Source organism: Diplotaxodon limnothrissa, linkage group LG23, assembly GCF_057381915.1.
Source record: "Diplotaxodon limnothrissa isolate DT_005_m linkage group LG23, D_limnothrissa_male_GT1.1, whole genome shotgun sequence".
In the NCBI taxonomy this organism is placed as follows: domain Eukaryota; kingdom Metazoa; phylum Chordata; class Actinopteri; order Cichliformes; family Cichlidae; genus Diplotaxodon; species Diplotaxodon limnothrissa.
Window position 1 is genome coordinate 28259600 of NC_140617.1, and position 18317 is coordinate 28277916.

Below are 18317 nucleotides of genomic sequence, written 5' to 3' on the forward strand. Positions count from 1 at the left end.
CTAAACTGGACTGGCACTCGTTGTGCTCCCTGCTTATTTCACTGCTCTGCTGCACAACTTTGGAACTGCCTCTGCTCCACGTGCATGGCTTATCGCGGCAGAGTGTTCAACACCGCTCACGATTAGAAGTTTTTCTCCGACATGTAAAAGCTGCATTTAGTCATGTCTTGAGTCAGTTATCTTGGGAGGGAGAGGAGTGTCAGGTTGCATCAGGAGCAAAAAAAGAGCATTGCCGGGAAGCCAAGAGGCCAGCTCTGCAGACGGCGTTTTGACCTGTGGTCTCAGCCCAAACGTCTTTATTCAAAGCCCATCGCTCATGCTGAGTTTCTTTTTTCTTTTCTTTTTTTTTACATTGCGGGTCGGGCTGATTCCCACACAAACCAGCGCCCCAAACGCCCATACATCACCTCCAATCTATTTCATCTGGGCCGCGGACGCAGATGATAAGTTGATCCTTAGAACAAATTCCATCATAACGAACAATCCTCGCTGCTGGCAGGCACACAAAAAAAGCCTTGATGAATGAGTTGTTTACCTACTTCAGTGCACGCAGTGCTGAGCGCAGGCCCGGCCCGCCAAAATGCCACTTCATTATGAGGCTGCAGAGCAAGAGTGCAGCACAGCCTGCCCCTGTGACCAGGGCCTCGCACACAGGAAATTGGATATTAGTTCCTGTATTCCTCAACAACAGTCGTCAGGCAGAAAATGCTTGGATGGGCTGTTCTCGAGTCTGAAATGTCACCTTTAAACGCCGTTATTGTCCACTGATGACAAGCTCAGGTCCCGGGTTTCTTTGTTTTTTTTTTTTGTTGTTGTTGTTGTTGTTTTGCCATATTTCTGCCCTCCACGACCCAGAGATTACTTGTCCTCCGCCATGATATAGGTTGAATCATTGTGGTGTTAACACAACTGGCAACGGCAAGGAGCCAAATATACATTTATTTTTATGAAGCAGTGGCATGTTTTCCAAACTGTGAGGCTGAAATGTGGCCCGTTTGGCAGATGTTGTTGTTGTTGTTGTTGTTGTTTTTCCCCTTGCCTTTTTTCTTTAAACTGTAAGTGTTGCTCTTCAAACTCAGAGGGACAAAAAGGCCTCCTGCCACGCAAGCTCAAGGACTTTAAATTAATCAAACACTTCATGGGTTTCACCAGCCAGCAGAGAGAACAAAAAACCTCCGGGCGTTGGCTGGCTTCCTGCCAGAGTGGCTCAGTCGAAATTTCTCTAACATTTGGCAGGTGGTTGGTGGTCATTTCCCACCCAGCATGCACCTCGCTGGCCTGGCGACCGATCGCACCAGAACCATCTCGCTTTGCTAATAAAGAGACGTGCTAGTTCTCGTGATCCTATGTATCCCTCTCTGGACATCTGGGGAGCCATTTGAGTAACAACGTGCAGTAAAAGGAGATGAAATACAAGGTTAAAACCTTTTTAACGTGTTTCACAACTGTTCCTGTAAAAAGTTAATGCTCCGGAGGTTATGTTCCGAGCAACAACAGCAGATCATTTAGAAGAATGCAGCCTTCTCATTGATTTCAATGAAAAAGAAAAAAATCAGTCATCCAGCAAAAATGTGGAGTCTGGCTCAACTTCTGCTGCTAAACAATAAGTCGGCATCCAGCAAAAATAGTTGATTGTTGATAAATCAGAAACTCGAAGGACTGAATTCCTGGAAAATGCAGACTGTTCAGTTGTGCTTGTCGTCTGGCCTGGGACATCTGTAATCTCTCTGGCAGAAAAGTTACAGTTACAGTCTCATAAAGTATATCCCAATGCATCTGTAGATTCTGTCAAACAATTAAATAAAGTTGCATATCGTGGGGACCATAAGGTTGTCTGATTAGGAACTAAACCCTGTAGATGGGTCTTGACCGAAGCCTAGCTAAACAGTCAAAGTCATACAGGCGTAGAGACTGGTCAGCAACAAACTGCGTGTTCTGAGGAATTTTCTTTTTTATTTTCCAACTGTTTGGCCAGTGCTTGCGGGAAGTACAACTGTCGATATGTGGAATTGGTTGCAAAGGTGGTATACTGAAGAGTTGTTGGGACCTTTCATTCACATAATAGGCAACCAATGACATAAACAATGGCGCACCCAAAATCTTCTTGCTGTTGCTTTGGTCACTAGGACCCTGCAACCTCCAGCAACCACTCATCAACCACTTGAGGAACATACATTTTTCTCTAATAAGAGGAGATTGCCAGGGGATCAGTGACCAGTGGCTTTTTGAAGTAAAGAAACTGTGAGTTATGCTTGTAAAATAAGATCAAATTAGAGTGTAATTACTGCTCAGCCGTACATGACGGTATCTCAATTTCTCACATTTGCATTGCTTCAGGCACAAAAGTGCATTTTATTGGATTCATTTAAATTCAGAACTAGATTGACTGAGTCATTAAAACTGGTCCATTTTACCATGTTTAACAGCCACCTGTGGAGCCTTTTCTTATAAATATGATTTACTTACACGTGGTTATACGTTTTCTCATTGCCTTCTGCATCTTCCTGCTGCAACTCTCAAACTCAATGTCTCTCATTTGTGTGCGCCTAAAGTGACCTTTTGGCCTCCTGACAAAAAAAGATTGAATTCTCAATGCGGACTACAGATGATCAGTAATCTCCTCAAGTCGCGGCGTCTCTGCCAAGTTTGGCATCTTTTCCATCCTCTTATTACGCTCTCTCTGTTTGCAGGGTTCTTTGCAGGAATATTTGCATCCTTAGTTTATTTCTCGCCAGTTTTATAGTTCTTTAATAACGGGGAGCTTAATTGCTGTGGGGATGGGATAACATTTTGGAATAACCACTAGCAGGCAGCTGTAGCGAGGGGTGAGGAGAATAGCCCCCAGTGAATTGAGAAGTAGGTCGAGGTGTTTAGACATTTTACTGAAATGTCCGCTGCTAAAGTAGGTCACGGTTAACCTTGATAAATCTCTCGTATGGATGGAAGCGCCCGAGTAAAATCCACTGTGGTCATTTGTGCTCACAAAAAGAGAGGAGAGTGTGAAAGTAGGAAGGAAGTAGCGTTGTTTTTGTTTTCTTCTTTTTTGACGGGGATGACCAATTAAACGTCACAAAAAGTGTTCCAAGGATGAGCTGATGCATGGACTCCATATGAAGTGTAAATGGATGCTTTTCTTTTCCTGTTTAACCCGCGTGAGCTTACCTTCCAGCATAACCTCCCTGACAACCATTACTATCAATTAGCCAGGCGTGTTGATTAAGGCTAAATAGCACACCGCTGCTTTTAGCTGCTTAATTTTCCCTCCTCCGTTCATTACTTTGCTGTTACTCTTTTTTTTTCCTGTGTTTTGGTTCATTTATCTCGACACCCTGACACTTTCATTTACTTCGTAATGAATTAAATATACGTTACCAGCGTCATCGCAAAGAAAGCAGCCTTGCATTAAGAGCGTCTGTAGGCCGACCGACCTCATCACGGGTAAACAAAGTGAGCCCGTGCCGCTTGTGTTTGACATTTCCACACGTGAGATATCTTTGAGGACAGCACCTCTTTATTGCCAGCATGTGTGTTTGTGGGTGGAAGCCCTGTTATTGTATGTCCTTGCACAACCGCTCGGTGACATTATCCACTTTAGTCAACTCTGAGCTGCAACTTAGTCAGAAGATTGATTTCTCTGCTTTATATCCTTCACATCCGCCACGCTACCCGGCAGCTCTCTTGGCCACCTTTGGCGCACAGCGCTATAGACAGCCGGCCTGTACTGTCACCTCATTTCAGAGGAGTGATTGATTTGAGCTCTTAACGGCTGTATTTACAACTCGGCGCTGTATTTGCAGTTCACATAGCTCGCAGCTCTTTGAGGCAAACTGTAATACCTGAATGAAGCTGTTGACGTGTTTCATGGGAGCTAACATCTCAAGAAATAATTCATTTAAATCAGATCCGCCATGACCCCTCAGAATCAGATGAGTTCCCTTTTTGTTTTTAGACTAATTACTGTAGTATATTTAATGAAGTCATGCAAATTTTGCCTCTATACTAAGAATATTTTCTGGGTTACAGGCCTTTGAAGTACATACAGTTGAGTTGAAATTCGGTCCCTGTTAAATTTGAGCATTTTGAGCCCTCGTAACTTCATAGACAATACAAATCAACTTTAAACTCATTCCAAGTTTGAGCAGCAGTATCATAGGTTTAGTACTTTCTGCGCGAGTTTAATTTTGGTGATGTGTAAAAACAGAAGCACCCATTGGCACGACGGATGTGTGATCTGATCATTCACTCGAGAAAACCAAAAGTACATTTTTGGTTAAACTAAAAAAAGTCACCATGTGGGATAGGTGGCTGCTCAAAATAAGCTGTACCATCTGAAAGGTTTCCATGTTTTCTTTTTGTTTTTATGTTGTTGTTTTTTACTGACATTGACACCAGGCGCATCATCTGGCTGGAAACAAAAGAAAAAAGAAACACTGTAAGAAATCATGAGGTGAGGTGCTGATGTAGGTGCAGCACCCTAGTTTCAATACATACGTTTATAACATCTCTACATCATCATTGATATGTTTTTTTTAAACCCTAACCCTTTTATTTGCTTTTGTTTAAGAAAAACTGTCAGCAATAAGTTGCGTAAAAATACCAGATATAGCAAAAATATTACAAATGAAAACTCATATGTGCAAATTGATATTTAATTTCTTTTCTTTATTTAAATTTGTCAAAGGTTAACTAAAACCTCAAAATTACAAAAATAAATAAATTCTGGCAATCATTTCGTGGTTCAGGCTTCACTGTGGCAAATTTCACCCCATTGTCCTTGGAAACTTGGAAAAGTTTCACACTATGAAGGGAAAAGCTGGCATGACTACATGTAACAAATCTTGAGTGTCCGTTTTTAAAAAATAAATTAAATAACAAAATCAAAAATAATGCTTTAAAATATATGAACAAAGTGTAATATTGATCGTAATTAAATCACTCAGATGCTGCCAGTAAACTTTCAATAAAGCCCTGTCCACATATAAGGCTATTTAAAATTACATTCAGAGCTCAGTTGCTTGGGTTACACGAAGACCCTAACATATTGTCCATCCCTATCAGTCAGCAGTATCCTTGGATCTCATTGGTATCCATTTAAGTAGCTCACCTCAAAAATGAGAGAAGTTGAACTCGGGATTCGCCCTTGTTGTGTCACTTGAAGACGCACAATATTGCCGTTTTTCTACCAATGCATTGTTGGCACAGTTCCAGTGTTATCCCCACTGGTTTAAGAACCACTTGCTTCATGGTGTTCCCAGTGGACACCTTATAGATGAAAGTGCTCCAGTGCTGATCCCAAGCACAGGAGCTTCCATAGCGAGTAAAAGTGTTCTATGACCACTTTTACCTTAGTTTTTGTGTTTATCCACTTGAAAAGTCCCCACTAACATGCTGTCGCTGATGGAAAACAACAAGTTTTTGTTCCAGCACGTCAACACAAATAGACTGCTGACACTTTGGCTTCAGATACCGAACCGAGCGTAGCGTAGCATAGCAGATGTTACACCCTTATTATTCACTCTAAGCCCTTAAGGTTCGATATTCAGATTGACAGTGTAAAGAATGAATGGAAAGCACCACAGATTTGGTCAAAAAACAGTTGGTCTCACAGCTGGAGCAACATTATTATCATTTTAGCCATTTTCAAAAAAGATAAAGTCAAAACATGAGTTGTTTAAGCTTCTCTTTGCCATAAACGGCAAGATAGCGGGTAGATTGGTGTTTGGTCTCACAAATCAACCTTATCTCAAACTTGTGAGCCATTTTTTTTTTTTTACTCTCTTCTGGGCTTTATTTATCCAACTGGAGTGCACAAGTATGCAGCAATGTTTGCTCTGTGCTGAACGCTTGTTTTATTAAGACTTCCTTGTAATGAAGTTGCTTATCAGGCTGCCTGCACTCAGTGGAAACCATCCCATGCTTGATAGAAACTGCATTTTCCAAGCACCGCGACGTGACGTCCACGGGGGATCAGCGCTAGCACAGCTAATGCAGTCGCACCAGAAGTGGCTAATGAGCTAACCTTCCGCTTTACCTCGGCGTACCTCTCCATCATTAGCGCCTTCAGCTCCCACGAGAGGCCAGTGAGGCGAGTGGTGCATTCATCCCCATCTAGGAAGCAGAGAAATAATAGAAAGCAGGCGCCATACAGTGAACACTTAAACTGCTAAAGGGCTGATTGGAGTGGATAAGTGTAGCAAAACACCACCAGGGATTTTGCCATTTGTATTTAGATGCATGCGTAACATCATAGGTTATTCAAGGATAGGATCTTTCAGGGAAAGCATCAACTCGCCTTCCTTATCTGTCACTGCCTTCAGGGAATCTGCGGTTGGAAAATTTGGTCTTCCCACCTTTATTTATTTATTTTTTTGGTTGGTTTTTGGTTCATCATTCTTCGCCGGTCAAAGAAAACAAATTTCCTTTCCTTTTTTTTTTTTTTTTAAATTTTCCCCTCAACCTCCAGATGTGGCTTGGAACCCAACTGCAACCAAACAACAACCTAAAGGCATGATGGGATGTCTGAAGGGAGTGTTGCTTTTGCTGTGTTTTATGCAAATGTATAATGGCTGTGACAGGAAAACCAGGCTTTTCAACAACTCTTTGTCACGTATAATCCCCACTGCAGATGTGAATGTTTTGCTGAAGGGTGTCTTGGCAGGAGTTTGTGTTTTCAGGGGGAAGAAAAAAAAAAGTTGTTAATTTGGCCGGCTCAAGCATCGACATTTACCAATCTTGTTTACCTTAATTTGGCACGATCGCTGTAGTTGAGTAGGTTTTTTTTTTAATTATTATCTTGAAAAGGAGTGAAATGCACATAGATACAAACCTAGAAAGTTTTAAATGTGTTTATTTGTGGGAGGAGTAGGAGGGTTGGGAGGGAAAATGAAGACCGCATAAACCACACGTCAGATGAGGTAATCTTCCCCGTGGCGTTATTTCTGCTATAATGCACGTTAGGGCAAATTCCTTTTTCCCCCCCTGTACAGTCACATATCCGTGACTTTATTCCACTGTAGATTTTTTTCCTTTGCATCATTACACATTAGCATACTGCATACTTATTTTTCCTGTGCTTGTGTTATTTTTGTTTGGGGGGGGGGGGGTTAAGGCTGAAAGGCAGTACGCAGTGTACATCTTGGCATTTTCTCTGAAGTTGGCTAGATGTTCCGTTTTCTTGTCAAAGCAACCTTTGAGAACAAACTGAGGTCAGGATAAAGTAAAAGAGCTGCAGCAGTTCGCAGGAAACTAAATTCTGATGTTTGTGTTAATTGCTGTTGGAAGCAGCCACCAGACTCCATTGACAAAAACAGCAATTTTACTCCTAAAGACACATTTACAATAACGAGTGTTTGTTTGGGTAAGCTGGGATGGTTTGGTTTCTTTGAAGTGGTTTTTGTACAGAAACGCCTGTGGTTCATGGGTGAAAGTAAAAAAAAAAAAAACAATTTTAAGAAATTCAGGTGTGTGCTGTTTTTAGGTCATTTTCTCTGTTTTACTTTTCCACTGGAAGCTGAAACCATTTTATTGCTCTCTGGGCTCCATTAACAAAAGTAGTAATTTTACTATTAAGAACACAGGAGTCGATGGTTTACCGCTGCCTGTTTTCCTTGCACCATGGAATGATTAGAACAGTTTTAAAAGCCTAATTTGAAAGTGAACCCAACGCTAAATGAATACCAGTGGACAGGCAACCATAGGCAAAATAAAAAAGGATATAGTTCTTTGTTATACCAACTGTCTGGTGCTGGAGGAACGGCACTGGACAACAAAGTTGACTTCACATGCACTGTCCCAAGCCTTTTCTCCCAGTTTTGCAGCTTTTGCACCATCACGGCAAGGCCGAAGACATAACTGTACCATCATGTCATCGAATCAGAGACTCACAGATAGATGTTGCAACAATTTGAAAACATTGTTATTGTTGTTACAGTGGTCATCTACCAATCAGCAGACTTGTGTTTAGATTTCCATGTATGCCAAAGTATCCTCAAGCAAGATACTGACCCTCGAGTTGCCTGGGATGCATCTGTCAGAGTGTGAGTGTGTGAATGTTAAAATATATGTTCTTGTATAAATGAGTGTGTGAATGGATGAATAAGGAGTGGAGTGGGGGCCATAAATGGAAACAATAGCCCACTCTACAGAATAAATGCCTTATGTAACACAACATCAAACTAACATCCTCTAAGTCATGGAAACGTATTGATGTATCTTAAAGTCATTTATTGTTGGAATGTGCAGCTGGAGAATTGCTTTATATAATCCAACACCAACTTACACTGTATTGCCAAAAGTATTCACTTATCCATCCACATCAGTAGCTCAATGAATTGCAGCGTGGTACCGTGATAGGATGCCACATGTGAAAAAAGTCCAGTCATGAAATTTCCTCATTACTAGATTTTCCACAGGCCACTATTAGTGGTATAGCAAAGCAACTCAGCCACAAAGTGGTAGGCCATGTAAAATCACAGAGCGGGGTCAGCAGGTGTTCTGGTCGCCAACACTGCAGATCTCCAAATTCATGCGGCCTTCAGATTAGCTTAGAACCGGTGCGTAGAGAGGAATGTGTTTCCATGGCTGAGCAGCTGCAGCCTTACATCACCAAGCACAGCGCAACGCATTGGATGCAGTGGTGTAAAGCATGCTGCCACTGGACTGTAGAGCAGTGGAGACACATTCTCTGGAGTGATCAATCACACTTCTCCGTCCAACATTCCAATGGACGGGTTCAGGTTTGGCGGTTGCCAGGGGAACGGTACTAAACAATATTTGACTGCTTTGTGCAAAGTGTAAAGTTTGTTGGAGTGGTGTGGGGTTGTTTTTCAGCAGTTGGGCTCGGCCTCTTAGTTTCAGTGAAAGCAACTCATGCACTAATGCTTCAGCATACCAAGACATTTTAGACAATTTCATGCTCCCAACTTTGTGGGAACAGTTTGAGGATGGCCCCTTCCTGCTCCAACATGACTGCACACCAGTGCACAAAGCAAGGTCCATAAAGACATGGATGAGCGAGTTTGGTGTCGAAGAACTTGACTGGCCTGCACAGAGTCCTGACCTCAACCAGGTAGAACACCTTTGAGATGAATTAGAGTGGAGACTGTGAGCCAGGACTTCTCACCCAACAATGTCTGACCTCACAAATGCGCTTCTGGAAGAACGGTCAAGGATTCTCATAAGCACCCTCCTAAACCTTGTCTTTGAGGAAAGCCTTCCCAAAAGAATTGAATTGTACTGCTATGTAACTCATGGACATGCATTAAAATTGATTGCTGTAAAAGTTGCTGGTAACATTAGCTACCATATAGAAAAGTACAGTTGTTTAGTTTTTTTTGAGAACCAATTATTTCAGCTTTGCTCATTCAGCAGCCCCAACTATCTTTCTCCTCTCACTCCCTCTTTACTTGAGCCATTTCCTTTCAATCACGCAGACAGCACTTCACAGTTGCACCTGTTGCTGTGAAATAGTTTGGGGCTTCATGGGAAATGGATTTGACAAGAGAGAAAATGCTGTCGGTGCTGGTAAGAGGCAGCGTGACCTCGCCTGCCAGTAAAGTAGCCATTCTCCTCTCACTTCCATCTGCAGCTGTTAATGTCGTTGAAAAGAGACCTGCGACGCTTCTGGGGGACCCGGCTGGCATTAACTGGCTTTACTTAAGCAGCCATTTTATTGAAAAATACATGATATTTCTAAAGTTAACCTCCATTACGCAAGCTAAGCTCTAATTTCTGAAAGCTACTGTGACTGCAGACACGGTCAGGACTCTTCTCCTCTGCGACGTGATTTCACTGGCAGAGGAGAGCGGATAATGATCCCATAAATTGGAACATTATTTTCTATTTGTCCGCTTTTTTCTTAAATTACAGTGTGCTTTTGAGACATTAAAAGCAGCAATAAACAAAAGGCAATTAGGTCAAGAGCGCAAATCCTACAAGGGTGGAACAATTTAACAAAAACAAAAAACAGACAATTAAGAGTGAATTAAACGGGTATAAAGAGATAAATAACAAATCCTGTTTGTTTAAAAATGTCCAGCTAACAGCCTCTACTTTAGTGGCTTTTCTCACTCTTCATCCGAAAGGCCACAAATCTCACTAATTGCACATTTAGCAGCAACAAAAAACAGAAGCCATGTATCATTTGTATATCTGCTGAATGTTGACTCCAGAGTTGGATACCAGTGCCTCATTTTAATAGCTTTAATTGACTTATATAAACAGACTGAGGTAGCTCAGAGCCTTTTGACAGCGCACACCATTTCCATGTCTTTGAAATTGTATTTATCTGTTGTATTGTGGTCTGACAAAGATTTTCATCAATATGAATCCTATATATAAAAGCTTACAAGATTACCAATTGGTTGAGGCAACACTGATTGTCTCAAGGTGCTTTACATTTTAAGGTGGAGACCCTCCAATAACACAGAGAAAACCCCAACAATCAGATGACCCCCTTTGAACAAGCACCTGGCAACAGTGGGAATGAAAAACTCATTTTTAACTGGAAGAAACCATCAGCAAAACCAGGCTCAGGGAGGGGCAGCTATCTGCCATGACTGGCTGGGGGTGAGGAGGGGGACAGGACAAAGACACACTGTGGAAGAGAGCTAAAGCTTAATAATGACTAATGATTAAATGCAGAGTGGTGTATAAGCGCACACATACAACCTGATTAATAGACTTGCGAATGTTGTACCATGGAAACCTGGCTTTGTACAATCAGCGTCAAGTACTGTAGTACAAAGCAGCAGTATGGAGGCCTTGACACCCCTAATTTCTTTATATTTTGCTAGGAAAATACGAAATGGGTGCAAGCACATATGCAAAGATACAGGGAAATAGAGCATATAAGGCATATACACCTCTGCAAATATATTTGCAATCAGTGGCTGTCGGGTAACTCTAGCAAAGATTTTTGTTTTTTTGCTACATCTCGACAGCAAATGGCAGCAAGCTGGCTGTGGAAGGTAGAATTCAACAGAAATGCGTAAAACGAAAAGGAAATTTAGCATAAAGGAGCTCAGAAACTCTTTCGGTTTCATTTCATGGCTTAAAAACTGAATGGACAAATTTAGAGGACTAAGAGTCAAAATTTCTTTATTTCACTTTGTAGCAGCACAAACCAAATAATGTGGGAAGTAATCTTTGTTTCCTGTGTGTCTGGGCTGTTTAGCTTGCAGCGCCAGGAAGCAGGCAAACAGCGGCTGACTATCCTCAGACTTGTCAGCAGTCTAAACTGGACTAAATCTCTGACAGGTGATGAGAGGCAGCGGCAGCAATGCTAAACTGACAAGCTGTCATGCAGTTATTTCCCTGGATATCAGTTTGTTGCCTGCAGGCTTCATCCGCAGGAAATCAGAGTCCCTTTTATTTTGGCGGGGAGAGAAGTCGATCGTCCCTGCTCTGCTTTTGTTTGTGGACAGGAACTTTTGTTTTTTTGTTCCTCCAGTAACTGCCATTTTTATTTTTTTAACGCTTTTATTTTTCATTGGTGTATTGATTCAGAGGCATTCTGGGAGTCCACATAGAAAAGTACCAGAGAAGTGAATTTTTATTATTGAGAAATGTTTTATGACTTCACTTCATTTTATATGTGGAGGCTGTAAAGAAATGTCCTTCCACCAGTTATTGATACACAGCTAAATTATCTTCTTTGTCAGTGACAAGGAAGGAGAGCAACTCTTACACCTCGCAGCCACAGCGGTTGTAAATTTCCTCATTCAAAAGTTTCTTTCATGAGTGTTTGAGACTTCACCTGACAACATGTTTGATAGAGTAATTTATCTTCCCCTGCAAGAGTCAACAATGCTCTTCTTCAAATTAAAAGGAAAGAAATTAAAGAATAACCTCTTTGTCCTCTCCAGGCGCCATCCTGGGACGCTCAGAGACGCAGGAGTGCGCCTACTACAACTCCAGCTGGGAGAAGGAGCGGACTAACCGCAGCGGCATCGAACCCTGCTATGGCGAGAAAGACAAGAGGCGGCACTGTTTCGCCACATGGAAAAATGTCTCCGGGACTGTGGAGATTGTCAAGCAGGGATGCTGGTTGGATGATGTCAACTGCTACGACAGGTAAGCAGGAAACATTTACGGGGAGGGTAAAAAAGCATTTTAAAGATATGCTGAACAAATATGTGAGTTTTACTGCTTTGGTGTGGTCAGCTGTGTGTTAAACTGCCATTTATTGTGGCTGGACGTGGCTTTAGTTGAAAGGTTGAACATCAAACAACCAATCAACCTTCAATCATCATCCAACCTGCCAATTATTCTCTCTCCCTATCCACCCACCAACCAATCGACAACACTACCTACCTAACTACCCAACCAGCTAGCCACCCAATCATTGACTCTATCAGTCAAACAAATTACCCTCCTACTAGGCAATCGACCAGACCCCCTACCCACCAACCCACTCTGCATACCAACCAATTATTCCAATAGTTACCTGCCCACTGCCACCCTGGCTTCCTACCTATCAACTAACCACCACATGTAATTACCACTACACCTGTTTATCCGCCCACTTACCTTCTTACATTGCTACCTATCTAGCTTTTCAACCATCACACCTGCCTACCCACTGAATCAACCTATCTATGACACTTGTGTATCCACCTGCCTCCCTCCTTTGTTTCCTTATTATTTTAATATTCATTGCACTTCAGCTTCCAGTTTGCCTGCCTAATATCTGTCTAACATGAGAAATTAAAGAGGGAAAAAAAAGCAAAATTTGGGGGTTGTTTTATCTGATAAAATTGAAGTAGGTCACATGACTTTGGTTTAATATTGAGGGGGAAAAAACAACCATCTAACTTCCCATTTTGGTTTCAGATAACAGTCTGGCTGAAGTAACAGTGCAAAAAGGAAACAAAGAAAATTATTTTTGTTTATTTATTTATATTATAATTCGTCTTTGATTACCACATGCATAACATATTACTGGGAAAGTGGAGTGTGTCTTAGTAGGTACTGTGGACTAAATGACCTGCTATAGTCATAGTATAAGCACACAGCAAGCATCATTGATGGGCATGTAGGGCAAATTTGGATTATTTTGAACTGCGAATCATGCATAGCTACTCTAATAGGGTCCAAGAATAAAAATATGGATGTTAGCAGAATAGTCCCACTTTAAGATTTACATTGTTCAAACAGTGCAGTGGTTTCCTAATAACCTTCCCACGCCTGTCTAAACTTTAAATAAAATACAGGACACTGTATAAAAAACACTGAGTATATACAATAAAGTGGCTTTATAAATAGCAAGCAGAATAGCTCATGAAGTCCAGTTAAAGTAAATAAACTGTAGTTTGATTACATTTCTGTGTATTTACATTTGGGTTTTCGCATCCAGCAGACTCCCTTTAACCTTAAAAACATAAGAAATCTCAGCTGATGATTTTAAGGGAACTTTCTGCTGTCACTAGAAGGTTGCATGGTATAAAATAGTAGTTAAATTCCCATCAGTAAGTAACAGAATACGGGAAATATCAAACTTTAACCAGACATGCGTGCGCTCTAAGAGGGTGAGCTTTTAATGGTGGCAGGGGTTGTTGCTGAGAAGCTGCCCATTAATTTCTGCACTGCCTCTGAATCAGGACAAAAGCAGCAGCCTCAACTCTAAATACATTTAAAATCACCTTGAGCATAATTTGTGTCCCTGTGTGAGATTCCACATCCAAATGGCTGCATTTTAATTACCACGCGCGAGGGAGCCTGAACCACAGCGTGAATTATGCGTCCACATCCAGGACGGTAAACAGATGATGATGATAATAAGAGATTATTATAGTTTGTCCCAGAGTAAAGCATCACCCTGGCCGCGGATACCGGTTTGAGCCAGTTCTGTTTTCCTTTTTGATTCCCGAACGATAAAGTTGTTGTCGGATGTGTAGCCCGCACAGTTCGGGGTACCTCTGCTCAGACGGCGCCGCCTCACCTCCCTGGAGAGTCCAGAGCAAATCGAGGGCGGCTGCCACTTCCTTTGGCTTTTATCTGATGGCTGCGTGAGTGTGAGAAGAGAGAGCAAGCGCGATTGTCGGCATCCATGTTCGCATGTGTAGGAGTTATTTTATAAATGTTTTGTTTCATGTCCTCTGTTGCAGCAGCGAGGGAATGGAAAGCGGTGTTTGTTTGTTGTGTGTGTTTTCTTTTTTTCTTTTTTTTGCGTAACGTCTCCTGGAGTGAGTGCATGTTCAAAATAGCTCCCATGTCCTTTTGCAGTGCATGGAGAGGATTGAGTGTTTCTGATTTCCACCTCTGTGTCCTCTGCAGTAACGAGTGTGTGGAGAGGAAGGAGAGTCCCGATGTTTTCTTCTGCTGCTGTGAAGGCAACATGTGCAACGAGAGGTTCCTGTACGCCCCTGAAGCGCCCCCGCAGAGCGACCCGCACCATTCGACCGCCTACAGTATGTACAGTCCAGCACGCTCACTGAAAATGACGACTTCTCAGCGGGCGCAAACGCTTTCTTTTAGTCAGAGCTGCAGTTTGTTTGCTAGGCTTGAGCTTAATGCTTTAATATATGTTTAATGAGTTCCTGGAAAGTTGTAAGTTCATGCTATATGCTATTAATCTTTTCTGAGTTACAGGCACTCGAACTGCACAAGGGTTGGTCCATATTTGGCACTGAGCATCAGCCAGAGCTCTTTTCAATGCTTGTTGCTTTTACTCACTTCACTGAACTTTAGAGGGGAGCATCCAGTTGCTGTGTTCAGTGCATTGTCCTCATCTGCCGGTGTACACTCAGATCTTGCTTTGATCCTGAGATATTTTTTTTAGGTTTATGAAAAACGTATTCAGGGCTTGATCCCTGCAATAGGTCCAAACTATTATATACAACATGCGGACATCAATACTTCTCATTATTAGTAATGATGTCTTAATATCTATTATCCATATTGCGGTTGAGATGCCTCTTTGGTTCATCAGTCAGGTGCTCTCCGGTAAGGCGCCACTTGACTTTGCTTTTTTGATTTGAGTGTAGTGATGTGAACATCCTCTATTTTTGTAAAACAACATAAATAGGATGTTCAGTGTTTCTCACACTGTGGGACCAGGAGGAAAATATGGAGTAAAATTAAGTGGAATGGTAGCAATTGGCTGGGTCTTTTTGGAGTGAAAAATCATATTAAGAGTTTTAACTGTCATTTCAATTAAATTCGACTTGGAACTTTTTTTAAAATGTCACTGAATGCGAAGCAGTCACACAGGCGTAGAGATGAGGCTGTGACTCCCTGGCAACCTCTGGTCACTGAGGTAAAATGTGTATTCCTCCACCAGTTGCCGAGCGGTTGCTGGAGTTTGTTGGTAATCATTACCATGAAATCGATTGTTTTAGTGAATCATCCTATTTGCAATCTTTTGCTTCCTTTGGCTAATAGCAGATCGCTATGATCGCCTATAGTTTGCATGAAAGATCGCCAATTTGTCTCCAACTTCTTGCTGAGCAATAATGAAACTTCAAAATAAAAAAGTGCAATGGAAACAGAACACATAAAAGTGCCTTACTACTTACTGTTTCAAATGGTGCAACTTTTACTTTGAGGTCAGAAGATACCAGCTTCACCACCACTCTGCAAGCAGTTGGCAAGTGTTTGCAGACAAGTCGCCATCTTCTGTGCAAACAACAGGTGACCACCTGCTGCAATCGCAAGGTGGTTAGTGGAGCAGCACCAAGACCAAGTAAAATTGTGTCTGAAAGATGCTGCATAAATAAACTTGGAGAAAAAACAAGGGACCAAATGGCAACAAGCAGACTCCCGCAAACAACTCACCAACTTGTCAGGGAATCTCTTGCAAATGGTTGTTACTGGGGATCATTGACTGGTCTCATAGTCGAGCACAAACATACGAGCGTACTGAGTAATTTGTTATTTTTTAGCAACCTGTGGTGGTGGTCGCCAGCTGATCTCTACGCCTGAGTCAGTGGGGCATTGGAAACACTCAGGCCAACCAAAATGTGGTGATTCACCTTACAATAGCTCTGTTAGTGTGTTTCTCCATTCTTTATGTATAATATTTGACTATATTAGAAATGTCTTTTGCCCCAGAAGGAATTTTGGCTAGAGAATGAACCTGGTATCAAAATGTAGATAAGAAAAGGAGTCCTTTCATATACTGTAACTTGTTTTGAGCAGCCACCTGTCTCCCATGGTGATATATGACCCTTTGAAGTTCACCCAAAATACACTTTTTGAAGTTTTCTCCAGTGAAAAATCAGAAAACAGATCAAACATCCAGGATCCCAGTCCTTTTTTCCGTTCTCTCCATGTCACAGATATTATATCAGTGCAGTTTTGCTATCAAAGCTGTGAATATATTCCGTTATATCAACTAATCAGCTAATCTCTGATAGAATACCCATAAGTGTTTCGAGGGCCTATGAATTTATAAGTATTCATACTATCGAGGTAAAATATTTCGTGAAAAAGATTAAAGTTATAATACACACATATTAACTGATTGTGAGGCGCTCACGGCTTGGTTTGATTGGTTTTATATTAAAACCCCAACTTATCAACTTCGTACCTCAGTACTTGTTTGGAAGGTTATTTCTAAAGTTATTCCTATCAACTTTGTTTCTATAGCATGGCTCATGAATAAAAAAATATACCTTAAGCAAACAATCAGAAGCACATACAAGTTATTTCTACAATCTGGAGACATCCGGGCTTTTATTTTGAAAGCCTTACCTTGCACAAAGGGTGTGATGTAAGAAATTATGGAGGGCTGCCATCAACTGAGCTTCCTTCCAGGTGTTCAGGGCTGGAATGATGATTAAAAAGTGAATACAGGTTTGAGGGAGGCATGTCTGGGCTTTGTGTGGTTCTCACCTGCACTAAACGAAGCATCGGGAAAAATATTTAAGCGAATATGTGAATCATTTATTTGTAATGAAGTGGAAATATTGCAAAAGATTTCACATCAGTATGTATTCATGGTTCTGAATATCCACTGAGCTTAGTAACTGATATATTATAGAAGAATATAAGATCAATGCATCCCTAAGAACATGATTCAGACTCCTTTTTTAGCCCATTTCAATGCAATGGAATTTATTTTAAGAAACAAAAATGTTAAAAAAAAACAATGTGTTTACCTCCTTGAATAGGAATGGAAATGAGACATTAAACTAGCTTACATGTAAAGTCCAGACAGCCTCATAATGTGGGTTAAATGGTGAATGTAAATGCAGCAATGCTGATGATATCAGCGTTAAGTGTAGTGGCTCTGCACAGTAATGAATGTGGAAAAAAAATTGAGCGAAGCATGAGATCAAGTAGGAAATGAAGACTGACCACAGCTGGGGCAGATCTGCGACCTCAGTGCCAGTCCACATCAGCTCACAGCTCAGCTGACACATCTATTGGACAGCGTCATCTTATAACTCGGCTTTAGTCTGCTTTCATTTGCTGCTGCCACTGCCCCTGCAAGCTACTTGGCAAACCCACCTCTGCCCATCTCCACCTTTCATGCTGTATTCGGCTAAAATCATTCCAAATCTGTCAACTATCCTGTGAGGGAGTCACGCTGCCGATCTTAGTGGAACTATGCACCAATTGCTATTTTCTTCTCGATAATGACACTCTGAATTAACTGAACATCGGGGCTGCTACGATTTGTCGCCATAATCGACGAAACGGATAATAAAAATTTGTTGATGCAGAATGTTTATTGACAACACGTCGTATTCTAAAACCACATAAGTGTGTTTTATAACCAAAATAAAATTCAAACAGCCCTCCTCCCCACCTCTGCTGCTGCACTTATATTTCCATCAGGTATGCGAAAGCACAGGCCAAACTACCTGCAGCATGTGTCAAAAAGTGTCCTCAGACGTCACCAAGCCCCAGGCAGCCAACCCACTCATTTTTATTTCACAGGAAAAAATCTTTCTTTCTTCTTCATGTTTTTTTTTTTTTTTTTTAACTTCCATTGGGTTCTCCACCTACTGATACCAGCCTGACCCTCACCTTTAAGGCCAGCAGCCTTGTGAGTAATGAAGCTCATCCTTTGGGGTCAAGGCCGGGTCACAACTAAATCCAAATAATCTATTAGTAGAGAAGCTAGCAGACAAAACGGCTACCGATGGAAATCAGAACAGAAATTTGTACGTTTTCCTGTTATTCTTGGCCATTTTGTCAACAAACATGTTTAACGTGAGTAGATTCAACCCTGCTTCAATAATAAAATGAATAGAAATGATTTCAGACCTCAGACATCTTTTAAACGCAAGAGAAATCTTTAATTTAGGACTGGCAGGAAATTAATCAAACTTTATTTGTATAGCGTTTTTCATGCAGGTTAGTAAAGTTCA

General features: G+C 41.4%; 1 protein-coding gene across 1 annotated transcript in view; it reads left to right on the forward strand.

Moving 5' to 3' along the window:
• The window catches only part of LOC146608238 (activin receptor type-2A), an 82920-nt gene that overhangs the window by 25175 nt on the left and 39428 nt on the right, over positions 1–18317 (forward strand). The window contains exons 2-3 of the mRNA XM_085347395.1: positions 11865–12072; positions 14275–14408. Of these exons, the coding sequence (XP_085203521.1) occupies positions 11865–12072; positions 14275–14408 (342 nt within the window). The remainder of the gene's footprint in view (positions 1–11864; positions 12073–14274; positions 14409–18317) is intronic.